This window comes from Hyposmocoma kahamanoa, unplaced genomic scaffold (assembly GCF_003589595.1).
Source record: "Hyposmocoma kahamanoa isolate Upper Pololo Valley unplaced genomic scaffold, ASM358959v1 92, whole genome shotgun sequence".
NCBI lineage: Eukaryota > Metazoa > Arthropoda > Insecta > Lepidoptera > Cosmopterigidae > Hyposmocoma > Hyposmocoma kahamanoa.
Window position 1 is genome coordinate 11298544 of NW_020654748.1, and position 17983 is coordinate 11316526.

The 17983-nt window shown below is 36.6% G+C and overlaps 1 protein-coding gene across 2 annotated transcripts in view; it reads right to left on the reverse strand.

Annotated features, from left to right (window-relative positions):
- The window catches only part of LOC113236584 (protocadherin-like wing polarity protein stan), a 126817-nt gene that overhangs the window by 52323 nt on the left and 56511 nt on the right, over positions 1-17983 (reverse strand). For both annotated transcript variants that reach the window (XM_026472723.1, XM_026472721.1), the window contains exon 3: positions 6481-7673. In XM_026472723.1, coding sequence (XP_026328508.1) covers positions 6481-7610 — 1130 coding nt within the window. In that variant the 5' untranslated portion in view covers positions 7611-7673. The remainder of the gene's footprint in view (positions 1-6480; positions 7674-17983) is intronic.

The following is a 17983-nucleotide window of genomic DNA, read 5'->3' on the forward strand; positions in this document are numbered from 1 at the left end:
CAACCTCACCTCAGTTGACGTAGAGCGTTCTTTTTCAATGTACAAATGGATTTTAGACGTTCGAAGACATTCATTGAAGCCAGAAAATATTGAAAAGCTAATGGTTATATACTTTAATTCTCATAAAATTTATTCAGTAATATCGGGAGCGAACACTTCAAATCTTAGTGGTACTTTGAATGAATCGGACAAGGAAAATGATTCTGATGGGCAGTGTGAATAATGTATTAATTATTTGTATTGTGAATTAATGTAAACACTAATAAAAGTTTTATGCTAATTAACTTTGTTTTATTTGTCTTATCTATCTCTGAAGTTTTTATTATTATTTATGTGTCATATTGATCGCCACACATAAGAAATCCCGGGAAGGTCCATATTAATATCTACATTTCGATGCAAGTACATAAATAACTCTACCTAATTCCGACCTCTGGTTATAAGACAGAAATATTTAATCCAAGAGCAAATTAATTTACTTCAAGTTACAAAGCCACTCTAGATGCAACAAAATATTTATTAGTTATTAGAAATGTCCGATTTTGACATGAAAAAAAAAAGAATGAAAAATTGAGAGGTACTTAATTATTTGACTGAAAATTTTTTGTTTTCTAATATCAAAAAGGGTAAATTTACAGGGTTATGGACCCAACAGTTTGTCTCACTAGAGGTGGGTGATAAATAACGTCACGATGAAAAAATCACGATGATCCGCCGTCAAACAGTATCACCGTGACTCGTTTCGAAGGAACGACGTTCCAAAGTCACATAGGTGTTCCTCCGTTCCAATAGCTATCCCCGTCACTCACATCACGACATATGTACGTATTTGATACAATGCGCGATCTCCGTTCCCTGGTGACTGAGCGCGCCACTCGTTGTAGTTTTCTTCAAATCGGGCCATTTCGGCGATGGGAGTGAGTGAGATAGGATGACTTTCTTTGATCACTCACAAGGGTCGTAGGTGCTTATTACTACTAGAAAGGGTAAATGATAAAATCTGCAGCAGTTACTATAAACCTATTTATGAACAAAGTAAAATATTTTTGTATATTTGTTTCATTATAGGAAGAGTTGGTATTTTATGTTTATGTATAATCTACTTTGTGTATTCTACTAGAAATAGAATTACACTTTATTGCTATTTTTAACAATCCAAAGATTCGCATTATATAAGTAACAAACAAAATTACATTAAATATAAAATCAACTTTTTGAATGGAATTGAAACTTATTACAAAGGGAGTAAAAACTGAAATCAATCTATAAAAAAACGGCTAAAAGTATTAGAAAGAAGCCGGAAGAACGAGTCACTCAGTGATACTGTTTGACGGCGGATCATCGTGACGTTATTTATCACCCACCTCTACACGGAAGTAACAGTCGTGACAAAACCACGATGATATATCACTGTGATTTTTTTGGAACCGGAACGACTGTCACAGCGATAGAAATGTAACGCTAATCCCCATGTCTATGTTTCACTGGCGTGAAAACACACAGTTCAGTGCCAAATCTTAAAGAAGCAGAAATAGGACGGAATCTTCACAAATAAGAGTCCCATTCAGTGCCGTATAAATGCTACAGCGGCAGAAAGCACTAATAAATCCTTTTTTTTTTTTTTTTTAATAACATTTTGCAGGTGGCCGCTGATGGCCTTTACTGCGCCACCGGAGAAAAAGGGCGAGCTGAAGGCTCATAACCCCTAAAACAAACTTAAAGCTAAGTAGCGGGCCTGAGGGCGCCCAAGTGGGCACGGACCTCGGCTCAGGGCGCTACTGGAGACTTCCGCCAGAAGGGCGTGCTGTTGGAGAGAATCTACCAGTGTACGTGCTAAAATGAGGGGCTCTACGACCTCGCCGACGAGGACGGTTGGTGCGTGCGGGACGGGACTGACTAGAAATCTGGTTGGCCTTCAAAGTGGCGAGAGTGATAGGGTCGTCAGGGTCGTTGAGGACTTCCCTTGGCCGACGGGTCCTACGTACGCGGTGGGGTTGTTCCCTGAGGGGGTCGTAAGAGGATGCAGCCACCACGAGGGGGTTGGGGTGGTGAGGAGCAGAGTCGAAGTATTTCCTCGACGCCTGTTTCATGAATTGGGCTATTGTGGGGAGCCGTAAATCTATATGGAGGTTAGCGTTGCGCAGGTACCACGGGGCACCTGTCGCGTTGCGCATGAATCTATTTTGGAGAGCCTGCAGGCGGTGTATTAACGCGGGATTTGCCTGAGCGAATGCGACGCTGGCGTACGTCATGATAGGGCGGATGCAGGTCGTGTACAGTCTCACCTTATTGCGAAGGGAGAGTTTACTAAGCTGGTTGAGAAGGGGATGAAGCCGGCTCATAACAAAGTGGGCGCGATCGCGGACGGTTTTCACGTGTGCTTTGAATGACAGCTTCCTATCGAGCGTAACTCTTAAGTATTTGACCGTGTTCACCCAGGGGATTAGGCGGTCAAAGAGCGAGATCGGGGTGAGGTTTTGTACCCTACGACTGGATAGGTTACTTCGCGTGAAGAATACCGCCGCGCTTTTGTCGGGATTGACTTCGATTCTCCATCTGCGAAACCACTCGCCTAGGCGTGTGGTGGCAGATTGGAGAGCCGCGGAAACTAACTTGGAGCTGCGCGCCGAATAGTAGAGCGCAGTGTCGTCGGCAAAGAGGGCGAGATTTACTGCCTGATACTTGGGGATGTCGCAAGTGTACAAGGAGAAAAGGAGAGGCGAGAGGACAGAGCCTTGCGGGACTCCAGCTCTTACGGGGTGAGGGGAGGAGAGTGCGCCCTCAACTCGGTAGCGGAAAGAGCGGTTCGACAAGAAGTCTCGAATGATGTGCACGAGACGATCAGGCACGCCGAGTTTATACAGCTTGTAAAGTAAGCCGTTGCGCCAGACTTTGTCGAAGGCTTTTGCCACATCGAAGAAGAGGGCGCCGGTGGGCATGAAGCGGGGGCGATTGAAGCCTTCGGAGATGTGTTCCACTATCCGGTGTACTTGCTGGACGCATGAGTGCCTAGCTCTGAAACCGAACTGTTCGTCGGGGAGGAGATTGTGAGACATGACGTAGTCTCTGAGGCGGGCGTATAGGATGCGCTCATAGAGTTTGCCCATGGTGTTAAGCAGGGAGATGGGACGGTAACTGGAGGGCTCAGATGGAGGTTTCCCGGGCTTGTAATACCGATGACCACCGCCTCTTTCCACTTTTGCGGAAAGATGCAGTTAGTCAGAGCGGCGTTAAAAATTGCAGTCAGGAGACAGATGAGGGGTGCAGAAAGCTGTTTAAGCACCTTGTTGGAGATACCGTCAGGGCCTGGGGCTTTGCGGGGCTTAAGGTCCTTTATGAGCGATTATACTTCCTTTGGGGTGACCGGGGGGAGGGGAGGGTCGGAGGGCGGGAGGGTCGCTCTGAGTTCGACCTCGGAGTCCACCTGGAGGAGGTGGGTCGGGTCGACCGGCTCTAGGCTGGGGGAGCACTGGGCTTCGAGGCTGTCGGCCAGGCATTCGGCCTTTTCCTCGTCGTCAAATGCTGGGGTGCGGTTGGGTCGGTTAAGGGGGGGCATTTGGGCAACTGTGTGAGAGAACGGGTTAGTTGCCAGAAGGCTTGGTGGGTGGGCTCGAGCCCTTCTAGGAGCTTTTCCCATCGACTTTGACGTACCTTGTCCATACGCGTCTTTACGTCCCTCTGTAAAGCCCGCAGGAAACGACGGTTTTCGTCGGTGGGGTAAGAGTCGTAAGCACGAGTGGCTGCGTTCTTTTCCGTTAGAAGGGCACGCACATCCTCCGGTAGGTTCCAGAGACGGTCGTCCGTCGCCGGTGCCGGCCGGGAGCTGTTACAAACGGCGGTTTGTATGTGTCCCTCTAGACGGTCAATAGCACAGTTGGCGTCTACGACTGAAGAGATCTCGTCCGGAATCTGAACTAGGTGTTCAGACTCGAGGAAATTGAGGTCATGACTCAACTTCCCCCAGTCCAACACCGATTTAACGGGGGCGCAAGGGTCAGGGGGGGCTATGTCCGAACGAGGGGAGAGGTGAAAGAGGACAGGGCGGTGATCCGAAACTAATTCATGAACGACGTGGATTGAGTCTAATCTAAGGTTAATTTTTTTAAATAAAGCTAAGTCTAGGATGTCGGGGCGGTAATTTACGTTATGCGGATAGTGGGTGGGCTCTAGGGGCGCAATTATATCGAAATGCATGGATTCGGATAGCGTCATGAGGGTGTTACCGCGCGGGTTGGTGGTGTTACAATTCCATGCAGTATTTTTGGCGTTAAGGTCGCCAGTCAGAATTACTGAATCTCCTAGGGACAAGAGGGTTTGCAGGTCTTCGCGAATTAGCGATCGGGAAGTATCAGGTGAAAGATAGGCCGAAATGAGAGTGATCGGTGGGTGGCCGGTGAAGCCGAGCCGACACGCCGATGCTTCGATGTACGTTGTAGGGGGTGGGTCGAGGGGGATGCAGTGAAGTGACCGTTTGTAGTATATAATGGTACCGCCGAGGGGCGAGTTCAATCTATCGTTGCGTACCGCGCAATAGTTGGCAAACATGGGGGTTCGAGCGGAGGGTTTAAGGAAGGTTTCTTGAATTAACAGGACATCGAGTTGGTGGTACTAATAAATCCAAATATATGAGATGACTTTACACTATTGAAGTTAACAAAACGATAGCGCGTTTCAGAGTACAACTAATGCCATCTAGCAGTGGCGTGATGGACCTAATTGCATGTTAAAGTTGTGCTTGTTACAAGTGTAGTTGGATTTCATGCTGAAACCAAATTTCTTAAATTATGACTACAAATAACACACTAACAAACTAGAGATATTAGGTATTGTTTCTTTGGATAAATGACTGTTTATGATTTTTATGATTACAAGCACAAGTAAAAGTAATCGTTACCGCGTGCGTCTTCGGCGACATGTCACGACAACATTGACTATGAAAAGCAACGAAATGTTGCTTAATATAAAAATATAAAAATAATAAAAATATACTCTAGAATTTAGAATATTAATCTTAATAGCAAACTACTTCTTTTTTTGTTTAAGAATATATTTTCTTAAAATGCACCCAAGAAATTTTGAATTCATTTAAGACTATTTAAATTTGACGTAAGAGATAAAAATTTCTTGATGTAAGTAATGTCCAATTAATTGATTAGAAATGAAACAAAATCTTGAAGTGAACGTATTTGTCTAAAAGTTAGAATAACTTTAAGAGTAAAATGTATTAGAAAAACAGAAGCAGTATTTTCGTAATGACAATATTTTATTACTTTTAATAAATATTTTTTCAGAATTAGCAAATATTTTGAGAAATTGCTCTTTCTTTTTAGTAGAAATCCTTATTTCTGTGCACTAACTGCAAACATGCAATCACTAACAGTTGATTAAGCCCAAGTATTCAAGAACATTTCGTATAATCATCATTAAGAGCGTTAATGTTTCGGGGGTTCAATTTTAAATCAAACAACCTTGGACTTAGCTATTTCATAGGTAAATAAGATAAAGTAGCTGTAGAGCTCATTGTGAAAGAATTCGTCCAGGGAAGTACTGCCACCTTACCTAGTTCTGCCGTCAAGCAGTAATGTCAGCATTACTGCTTTCCGGGTTTGAAGGGTAAGGGTGCTGGTGAAATTACAGGCACATGGGGCTTGTCAACTTATGTTTCAGGGTGACGGGCGCAGTGACAGTGCTTCTCACATCTTTGTGATTTAAAGCTCTGAGTGGCACTGCAACTGTTATGGACAGGCGTATAGCTTACTATCAGGCGCACGACTTGTTCATCCCGTCACTTGATAATATAAAACAAAGTACACAACTTATACCAATCTATATAACGCCCATTAGAACGTAAAAATTATAGCATTTGCGTCGTTTCTTCAAAAAAGCATGTCACGTTTTATAAATTGGAGCGATTTAAAGCATTGTCTGCAGCCACAATGGTTGCTAGCGCTATAAACGCAATGAGTCAATTAGTGACAACAAACGCTTTATAGACTTTATGGTTATACTAATAGATGGCATCCTGTAAAAGAAGCTATAAAGAGGGAACGAGGATGCCATGAAGTGTGGAATGTCGGAAATGGTATTCACGAGTTGTTGGTTTATTAAAGAGCACTGCTATTTATCTAATTTTGAAGTTCTTGAAACCGTAATGTAACCTCAATAAAGGGTAAGGTATGAATATGTATAAATAGCATATTTTTTGTAGCCTTATTATAGCTGCTGATGTTTCTATGGTAAGCCTTTGCGACTCGATTACGTGATATGAATCGCAAAGTATTTTTTTTAAATTAAATTTTATTAACAATTCAGGCAATTTACTAAGCCCATTTCGGTCGTTGTTGACATTTAAGCTTCATTAATATTTAAATCTTTATTTTATGCAACATTACAGTGATCGATATTGATTTGTGACAATACCTTTTTACTACCTCTTCAGTACTTACTTTAAAAAGAATTACTAATATTGGCTTAACGTACCTTGCCCTTACGGTAGTAACAACAACACCAGGTGGTTGTTCTTCCGCCACTGAAGCTACGTACAACGGTTGTTCGAAGTATGGTGATTGATTCCTCAGCTCCCTCTTCACTCTTCTTGCTATATCAGTCTCATTTAACTCTTGATGGTGGTACACGATCTTTAGACGATGATCCGAATCTATGATGTTCGATTTATCGCAGTTGAACGTGAATAAAACCGATATTTTCCAAATTGGCTCTTGAATGCAAACGTCACTACTTGCTACCAAATCGCCTTGACTAGCCTCTATTATAAATCGCGGATCGCTGACATCCAAGAACTGAACTTTGCACATCTTCTGAACAGATCGTGGCAAAAATGCTGTTAAAGAATTTACAAATTGAGATTTCTTCAGGCAAATACCTTGCCACTTGTCCGTAGTAGGTATAGCAAAGCTGGCATACGTTTCAGATACCCATTGTTTCGCCTCAGCGATCTTGATATCAATAGACATGTCAAATGGAATAAGCTGATGAGATCTCTTCGTCCTATTCCTATTGTTACTAAAGTCATCAAACATGACGTTCGACCACGGTATCGCCGTGGACAAAACATTATATTGACTAGAGACTAATTCGTCTGCTTCTAACAACCTCCAGTCTATGCTCTCTATATGCACTTCTCTCTTATCTCTAATATTATCCTCATCCTCATATTGTAACGCTGAATCACTTTGATCGTACACCCTATCGAAATCTATGTCATACAAATCTGCGTGTCGTCTATTGCAGTCCTCTCCAATAACTAGAACTCTTATAGGCAGACTGTAGTATTCTATGTCTCTAATTCTGTCGGAAGTAGAGTCAACGTAAAAGGTGAACAAATTGGGATAGAAAACTCCATCACATCTGAGTCTTTTTCTTAAAGTTACGAGGCCGGTGGTTCGGTTGACTCGTAGTATATGGTGGACAAAATTGGCGGTTCGATGTACGTCGATGGAGTATTTTCTTTCGGAGCCGAGTTTGTAGACGGCAGCATCGAGGACGGGGTGTCCGGAGGGTGCAGTGTCGGGGACGAGCACGAGGTAGGCGCGGGCAGCCGCCAGGAGTGCAACGGCAAGTAATGCCCGCGCCCATAGCCGTGCCGCCATGGTCGCACTTCACCTGTAACTGCAGCGCTTACCCCGCGCCCATATGTCACTCTGACTCGTCATCTGTAACAAAACATTATATATTAATTATGGTAGTATGTCTCCACTTTACTCATAATAATTTTATTTAAGATCTTTGATCTTAGAAGACTTTGTTAGTAATAATTGAAAACTTAGGACTGTGTTAGTAAATTACACTTAAAAAAATATAAAATAATCAAAGAAATCATTGAAATTAACAATAGGTATAGGCAATTACATTAAAACGAAAAATTTATCTAAAACGCTTTGAGCTAATACGAAACGAAAATTTAATTATGTAATGTCATATTTTGGATTAAAAGACACTTCGTCTGATTTCGCGAACTTTTTATTCGTCTGTATATAAATATACTTACATGGCGTTTCTCTTTTTTTTTTTTCGCCATATCGTACATGATCAACATTTCGTCAAGCATGATACCTAAGACTTAAATTCAATTCTATGAAATGAAATGCCGAACTTGAAGTGCTCAAGTAAATGCACTAAAGACATAAAAAAAGTTTCATTCACTCTCAAATCAATATTTCTTACGATTTTGTTTAATAAAATGGGAATATCTGAAATAAACAAGCAAAAAGAAAGTTTCTAAACTTTTCTTATTATTATTATTAATCGAACTTTGTATTAATAATAATAAACTTAGAGAGTTTTCAAATTTCAAATTGTGTTCGATCTTTGTAATAATAATAAAATTAGGGATTTTGAAATTTTTCAATTTATGTTCGATAATTATTCATTTGTGTAACACAAATTAATAATTATAATTAAGGAGTTATAAAATTTTTTTGTTCGAATTATAACAGACTAGTGAAGTTATTTCACAAAAAACATGAATATCACGGTGATAAAACATCGTGGAATGCAATAAAAAATCGATAATCGTAAATTATATTTCAAAACATTATTTACTGTGTTTGACATTTTTATAAGTTATTAAAAGGATTTTTTGCACAAACGTATTTTAAGTATGATATTTAAAAAAAAATAGCTTCATTTAGTCATTTTTATGCAGTACCTATGGTCCAGAAAAAATATCTTCTTGAAATAGACATTTAAAAAAAGATATTATTGTGTTAAAACTGAGGCACGAGGTATAAAAATTAAAATACTTTCAGGACTAAAACGTCATAACGAATAAACATAAGAGTATTGTATATCCCTTTCTTTGTAGTTGTTGGTGGCAAATGGTAGAGAAACATAGCAAACTGCTTTTGTATTATTTATGATTGGAGAAAATCTAGGCAAGGTTTCTTGCTGTTTATTTTGTAAAGTGTTTTGTTAGACGTTTCCTTGTCGAGTAATTTTCTAAGCTTAATGTTTTATTTTACTTTTCGTTTTCATGTTGGAACTATTATAAATGCTTTATTGAAATCGAAATTTATAACTATTACTTTGTGGTCAATAGAAGTTCCCGTTAAAAAAATGGTTCCTGTATAATTTTGTTACATTTTACGTAATTTAGTTATCTCCGTACACACAGTACATTCATCTGTATTTTCATAATCGAATAATTTATTTATTAACCTCTCACGCTATCTAGACATACGCGATGTCCCTAACGATTTTGGTACTGTAGCATACTAGAACCACACGGTGTCTCTAATGCTCTAACTATGTTTTCATAATACACAACACACACAACACAATAATAAACATTTATAAAAAAATCCGTTAATATCAGAGTATTTAATAATAGGTAAGTTCTAAATTTCAGTAAATATACTTGAACCCAGTCAAAACACTAACGTAACGAGTCAACATTATCTCATTTCTAATTTTCCATCTGTAATTTGAATAGCCTGAATAAGTAATAACGCTGAAATTCTAACTGCTGCGTAATAACTCCTAAACAAACTCGCTAATCCGGAATTAACGCAGCTGGTAACATCTCGTAGAATGTCAACCTATGCTTATATAATATGTATACACGGTGTAGTATTTCATGGACAATTACCATTAGATAATAGGGTTGTGGTTTATGTTAAGATAGTGGTGAACTTTTCAACAGCGGAGAAAAATACTATTTAATTTATCCAATTTCCGTTGTAAAAGCGCTTGTTTGTAATGTGTCGTTGAGGTAGAAAGCCAAAACAGTAAGAATATTTTATATGATTTTTTTTCAATTATTTTGATCATCAACATATAATTGATGTTATGATTATATCTTCAATTTACATAGGTAAGAGTATTTCCACAAGAATTAACAGACGAAACACATTTGGCATTGAGCGGGATAATCTTAATGTTTTAGTGCTATAAAAAGGGATACAAGTAATATGAAAACAATACAGATAGAAAAATTATATAGTTATAGACAAGATATTAATCTTGTTTACTTGCCACAATTTTATTCATAGAACTTACCTACTGCTTTTTTACGAATTGCGTACCCTAGCACTGTTCGGCTGTTTCCGTGACAATTCGTGCACGGTCGGCAGAGGAATCGGTTACGGTCAAAAGATTAATGCTACCAATTAACGGCTGCGTCGCGCTAAACCTGACCACCCTGTATCTACATACCGTCGCCGTAGAGTGCTACTACCTACGTGATTTGAAAGTGAATTTTCCAGGAAAGAAGTGTGGTGTAAAATTTGGTTAGTACACATTATTTCAAATAAGAATTTAAGTTTAGTAAAATTAAACTTTATTGGATGCTAAAGTACAGCACTTTAGCAATTTTTAACGTATTTAAACAGCTCTTTACTATAAATGAATAAAAACAAAATGTGTAAAAATTTTGTAATGGAGATTTTTATTCCACCGATACCAGTGCCAACAAAAGTAATTTATATCGTAATCAAACCACAGGTTTAAATAATATATGGGCAATAGCCTATTTTTCACAAATCAAAATTATTTAAGTCGTTATGTATAATATGACATTGTTTTATAAGTAATGCAGACATGTCGAAGGATACGATAGTGTGCAAGGCCAAGTTTAAAATGTTGATAATATATATAATTTCAAGCCCACGTATGGTAATTTTCAGGTTAGTTTTCTCTATATTTGTTTACTACACTGAGATGGTAAAGTCATCTTCAAAAATAATTTTAAGTTTAAGATATATTTAAACACAAATAGTTCTTGAAACTATTTTTCTGGATGTAAATCGAGTAGCGAAAAACCTAAGAACTCGATATAAACAGTTCCGCTAATATTATGTACTAGTAATTAAAATTTTGTAGATTAAGTGTATGGCAATGGTCTTATTTTTATTTTAGACAGGCAACACTTTTCTTTCTCTTCTTTGAAACTCTTGCAACGGCATGTCTAAATTTATAACATTTATTGAAATTAAGAACAACTGTTTTAAGTTCAACTTGCATTTTTTTGTACAGTTTCATTTCCAAATACGAGTATATGATTAAGGCAATTTTCACTATAATAAAATATTCTAAAGTATTATCATGAAGTATTGTTTAATATATATACTTCATGATATATATATATATATATATATATATATACACACACACTTATATTATTATTATATACTTAAATAATAAAAAGTAGACAAAACTAACCAGAAAATTACCCCGTACTTAACGAGTTCTTAAATGGGTAATTTTCAGAAGTGAAATTGTTAAGAACTTCTTACTAGAAACTATTACTTTGGGATCTAATTAAGGTGGTTTACATTAATCTTAGACATAAATTGTTGATGATTTTAGAGTCTTACTCAGTCAGTCTTACAAACTTATGGTCATGGGAACTGCAAAGAGCCTGAAACGTTGTTGGTTTGGTTGAAAAAAAAACATATATACGCAATTTAGATCCAATGAAAAAGTTTAATTTCCAAATTTCCAATAGAGAATTTAAAAAAAATATGACACATGAGTATAATTCTGTTACATCTATTATATTGAAGTTAGCTTACTGTAATCTGCATATAATATAATAACAGATACCGTGTTGTGTATAAAATTGGCAATTTGGCGTGAGTGCGGGCGTCGTTTTACACCTGTGGCGGCAAATATTGACGTTGAATTAATTAATTATTTATCCGGTGAATTTGGACTTGATAGGACTTTGTTAATCGCGATATTTCAGATGTTTGCTCACATTTGTGCAGGTTAGCACGACCAAATACAAATTATTAAGTTGTCAGTTTTCGATATTGCAATGTAAAGCCTTATGTAAATTACGTGAGGTACAAATTTTGATTGGAACTGGAAAACTTTGCATATATCGAGTTTTGGACTACTACTCACTTTATTTCCTGTTTCCAAGCTTCATGCTTATTTTTTTAAATGAGCTTAGTTAGTTTTATAGAAAAATGTGTATTGTTAACATACACATACAACAATACATAAGCTATACCGAGTTCTTAGGTTTTTGCGATTGTTGGACATAGGAAATTAAACTATTGTTTCGGATCTCAATCGTGTACATTTGTTTACTACACTGAGATGGTAAAGTCATCTCCAAATAATCATTTTAAGTTTAACATATACATATTTACACACAAACAGTTCTTGAAACTATCTTGCGGGGTCTAGATCGCGTAGCGAATAACCTAAGAACTCGATATAAATAGTTCTGATAATATATTTAATAGTAATTAAAATTTTGTAAATTAAGTATATGGCAATGGTTTTATTTTTATTTTAGGCAGGCAACACTTCTCTTTCTCTTTTTTGAAACATTTGCAACGGCATGTCTAAATTTATAACATTTACTGAAATAAAGAACAACTGTTTTAAATTCAAGTTGCATTTTTTTTTGTACAATTTCATTTCCAAATATATGATTAAGTACTATTTATAAACCTCGATAACATCGAAGTAGACCATAAAAAATTTAAATATTGCTTCTTCATGTTATATATCAAAGTTGAATTCTTTTGTTACCGATACCTCCACGTATGTATGGCTATTTCTTCTTTATATTTATAAATGTATCGAGCTAACGTCCTATTAGTCAATTCAATTTCCATTAATAGTACTCTAGAGCAGTTTGGTAAGCAACTCTAGATCCTTTACTTGGCCAGAGGATTCTTTCATCCCCTAATTGCAACGTTAGCAAATCCTCCTGCACGCCAACAAAGACTTGTATAGTCACGAAACATTCTCAACAACATTACGAATTATTACATAGTCATTTTAGTGGGCCAAAAATAAAAAACAAACAAATTTTTATCACTGTCACTTAAATCTAACTCATCTACATACTTAAATTTTTTTAACAGGTTAATACGTGTAGGTGTGTATCAGTTGACGCCTACAGAGCTTGTATATTCCCTCAATTAACCCTTAATTACATTGCTCAAACTACTCTACATTTTCTAATGTGAAATACACGTGGAAAATGCTTTGCGAAGAAACTTAAAATTTTATAATAGTATAAAATAGAACCGAGAGAAAAGCTTTAGCTACACGGTACGTGATCCTTTTCGAAACCAAGAGCAAACAAGGTTAAATAATTTATTACGCTAATCTTAAATTAATTTTGCAATTCATGGACATTACAATTTGTATGATTAATTGCGTTGCCGTTACTATGAATCGTTTAGGTTCAAAACTTTAACAATCGAGCATCTTAACTTTGTTTCTAACTTTTATATTGCGTAATATCTTATTTTCAAAAGGACGGCCTCTAAAGCAAATTCTAAGGAAACACGGAGTTGTGAATTATTGGACGTAAAATTTGACAAATTGAATTATTTTATAGTATATAAATAATTAACACGTAAATAACAATATACATTCCCGGACACATAATTCGAGACACGTCGCATGTTCAGTATTAAATGCCCTAAGTTTAAAACAATGTTTGATTGATCAAAAACTATTAAGCAATTTTGACACTAGTATACTAAACGTCTTTTCCATAAATCATTGTTGGAAATTTGGATTTGTGAAACCGGGGGAAAACTTTTTCTTCGACGATAACACTACTTTTGTATTCTAACTCTTTAAGACAGAAATGTGAGGTGGCTCGAATTAAGTGTCCGGAAGTATATTTTCTACTTTATGAGCAGTATAATGAAATAATAAGTTACAAGAAATTTAGTTTAAAATGCGCAGGATTTATTGAGTATCTGGCAGTTGGTACTAGAAACTAAAAGTATAAAAAACGTAGGCCCAACTACTTCGTCACTTTTACACATAGCGTAGCTTCTCTAAAATATTAAATAAAAATATTATTATTCAATCATCTTCTGTTGGTATGATAAACATTTAAACCTCGGCCAATGACACTGTTAAAAAGTAGGCACGCATAATGAATCAAGTTCAAGTTTCGTTAGTGCATTCTGTTCTTGAAGAGGAAAGGGGCCTGGTTAAATTATAGGCACACGGGACTTGTCACCTTATGTCGCAGGGCGATGGGAGCAGTGGCAGTACCCCTCAGATCTTTGCGATTTAAAGAGCGCTGCAACAGTCATGGATAGGCGTGTTGCTTACCATCAGGCGCACGACTCGTTCGTTCCGTTGTTTGGTATCATAAAAAAATGCCCTAATAATAAAATATAATAATAAAGGACGACATTAGAATTAGGTAACATTTTTAAGGAACAAACAAAATAAATTTAAAATATAATAAAGTACGATATAAAACTAATAAAGTACATTAATAAAATTTTCTCATATTTTCCACACGCCAAATGGCTTAATACGGTTCTTGTCATATACGCTTTTTTTAAGTTTTATTGTCAGACTAAGAAAAACTATTTTTCGGTTTTGCTCACTTTTTTTTATATCTTGGATGTGATTTGTACAACTGCCGCATATCAATGTTACCTTGGCTATCACCTCCAGTGCAAACGACGTACGTACATACATACATATGTATATTGTAACGGCACGGTGAAATACGACATATTTAATAGTGTGTGTGAAAGTTATAATTTAAAATATTTTTCCGAATTTTTGCACACTTTATTTCAAAAGAAACATAAATATATAGGTATCGAGGGAGAAATGTAAACCAAAACGTAATGAAAGAGATTTAAGAGTAACAACCCCTTAAATCTGTTTCATTAAAAAATTGTTATGAAGGATTACACATTTCGTTTTTTGTTTATATATGGATATGAATTTATATCGAAACTCAATTTTCTACCAGTTATTTTCTATACACATAAAAATAACCCTGTATAATCAACCTTTAATTTTAGACAACTTATAAAATATTTTTTTTTATATATCATGTGACGGGACGAACAAGTCGTGCGACTGATGATAAGGTACACGCTTGTCCATAACAGCTACAGCGCCACTCAGAGCCTGGTGGCAAGTGACACGCCTGTTCCACAGCAGTTGCAGTGCCCCTCAGAGTGCTTGTAATTTCACCAGCTCCCTTTATCTTCAAGCACCTTTACCCTTCAAAACCGCAATGCAGGTCACATTACTTGCTAGGCGGCAGAAATAGGAAAGCACTTCCCTCGACGAATTCTTTCACCAGGAGCTCGACTGCTATAAATTTTTTTTTAGTTAAATATGTTATTATAATTATACGCATATTGATATACTAAGAAGGTAGAATTTATACGAACCTTCTCTTAGTTCCTTAGTTTCCTTAGTTTTTAACCGACTTAAAAAAGGAGGAGGTTCTCAATTCGACTGTACGTTTTCTTTTTCTGTTTGTATGTATGTTTTGCGATAACTCTACTAAACTAAATTTGTGAACCGATTTTGAGGATTCTTTTTTTGTTGGAAAGCGGGTACGCCAGTAGTCTCTTAGGGTGGCAAACTAGGGTAGAATGACTTTTGAGGTCGGTTTTTTTAGTACTCTGTACCGACATCATCTGTATTTACAAAAGTAACACTCAATAATATTTTCAAATACAACAGAAGCAACAAAATACTAAAGCTTAGATTGTCTAAATATTCGAGCGATGGTAGCCTAGTGGAATAGTGGCTTTTTTTAAGGCTCGGCATGTCAATTGAATTGTAGAAGTGGAGGCATGTATAACTTTATTTTGTAATATGGGAGGTACCGGCTTTGCTAACGGCGTTCGCCATAATTGTTATATTATTTTTATAAAACTACCGCTTATAGTCGTTTTTAAAAGAAGAAGAAGAAGAAGTTACGTAGGTACATTTGTGAATATCTCGTAGCAATTCAGCTCGCTATCGGCGAAGAATACTTCGTGATGAAACCTGGACGTCGGAGAAGGTTCATAACCCTTGGAAAACGTGTGAAGTTCCAGCGCCAGTGTGGCAAACTAAGGCCATAACCACTCTTTCGAAGAGACTCGTACGTACGTACGTTATAATCCACACGCTTTTTAAAGCATTTTGCCAATATTTTTAGCAGTAGAGCTCCTTTTGAAAAAGTTTGTCCAGGGAAGTGCCACCTTACCTATTTCTGGCGCCAAGCAGTACTAAGTTACTAAACGTAAATTTTAATGCGTTTCGGTTTGAAAGATAAGGGTGCTGGTGAAATTACAGGCACAAGAAACTTATCAACTTATGTCTCAGGGTAACGCGCGCAGTGGTGGTTCCCCTTATATGTTTGTGTTCTAAAGCTCTGAGTGGCACTGAAACTGATATGGACAGGCGTGTCGCTTACCACAAGACGTACGACTTGTTCGTCCCGTCACTTGGTATGATTAAAAAAAAAACTGACAAAAGCCTAGCTCTTAAAAAAGGAGAAGAAAGAAGTAAATATTTTGGAAAGAAAATTTTAAATACCATATAAAATAAAGAGTATCCAAAATAATGACGTCACGTGTTCTCGATTACGTACGATAGACAGAGCACTAATGGTGCCATCAATTAAACGTGTCAGGAATCGTCGATTCGATTCCCGTCCCGATCCTTTCCCTTCCCATTTGTCCCTCCACGGCACTATCTGAATCTGTATGGCGGATATATGACGTCATAAATTTAGATAGTCGTTAGTTTAGTACTATTAGTATTGGGCATTGGAGCCTTGTAATTTGGCGAGTTTTGTTTTTGTTTAGGAACGTGTGTGTATGAAAGATAAGCAGAATACATTTATTTACTACAACACAGTAATCATACCGATATTAGTAAAATTAGATTTGTTTTCTACAGTAAATTGCATTTGAAATTAATTTGATTTTGTGATTTTTTAAAAGCCTTGTAACTACATTAATAAAGAGTTTATGTTTGTAGGCGACGCGCTACATTTTACTTAAATATTTACGCTATACACATTATGTACTCGTATGTATAACTTAACAACACATTATATAAGCTATAAACGGTTTTGTTGTAAACATCATTCATTCATCCCAAATAAATAGTGATGACGATGAGCCTATTGTACCTATTTTGCATTAGATCCTTTTTTAAACGATGCAAATCAGTCGCTCACACAGTGCCACGGAACGCATATAGCTCTTCACTCGCCTAGTTAATCTCAAAATATACTCATGAACATATTTAGAAGAACTAATTTGTAGTTTTACATAGTAAATGAAACTATTTTTCCGGATTTAAATCGCGTATATTTGTTTTTTCAAACAAACCGACGTTTCGGGCCCTTTACAGGTCCCATGGTCACGGTTGACTTTTTTAAATCCGGAAAAATAGTTTCATTTCCTATGTGTAACAAACGCGAAAACCTAAGAACTCGATAGGTTTTACATAGCGTCAAACAACAATGTATTGCACTAATTTCTTAATTTGACAATGTATATTGTTATCATTGCATTCTGCGATGTTCCTTGGGTGGAGAAGCACTCAGTTTTAAGCTATAATGTTCAGTATTTATTTAATGTGTGAGTTTTCCACGTGGAATGTCCTGAATAAATAAAACAAAACGCTAAAAAAGGTTGAATTATAATAGCAACGTTTTTATGAACCACTGCTCACATATACCCTGACCGTTTTTAATCGAAATGAAAAGATGATTGAAGCCATTCCTTTTTTAAATTAAATATTTTGGTATATGTGGCCAGTGGTGGTGGACATTGTTATCATAATTTAACCTTTTTTAGCGATCCTCTCTAAGCCCATTAATGATTTTTTAAATTAAGGATAAGCCATACCTGTGGTACACCCGTGGTAATGGCAATGTCATTTTTTTTAAACAATCGTTTATAACTAGTATTAACCAAGGCCAAAAAAACGGTCAAACACACTTCTCTATCAAAACTAGTGGTCGGTCGATTTTATTTTTAAACCAACAATACCTAGTTAGCACTGAAATAATAAAATAATTTCATTGTTTGATGGGAAAGTACATTAGTACTTACAAAATCAAATTTATATTCTGGGCATAAAATGAAACTTAAAAATGTACTACAATAAAGTTCTTTCGAACTTGACATTTTAATACACACCTAAAAAAAGAACTATACGTCGTAATATGTCGTAATATATTTAACGTTTTCATTAAACAAAAAGCCTATAAAAT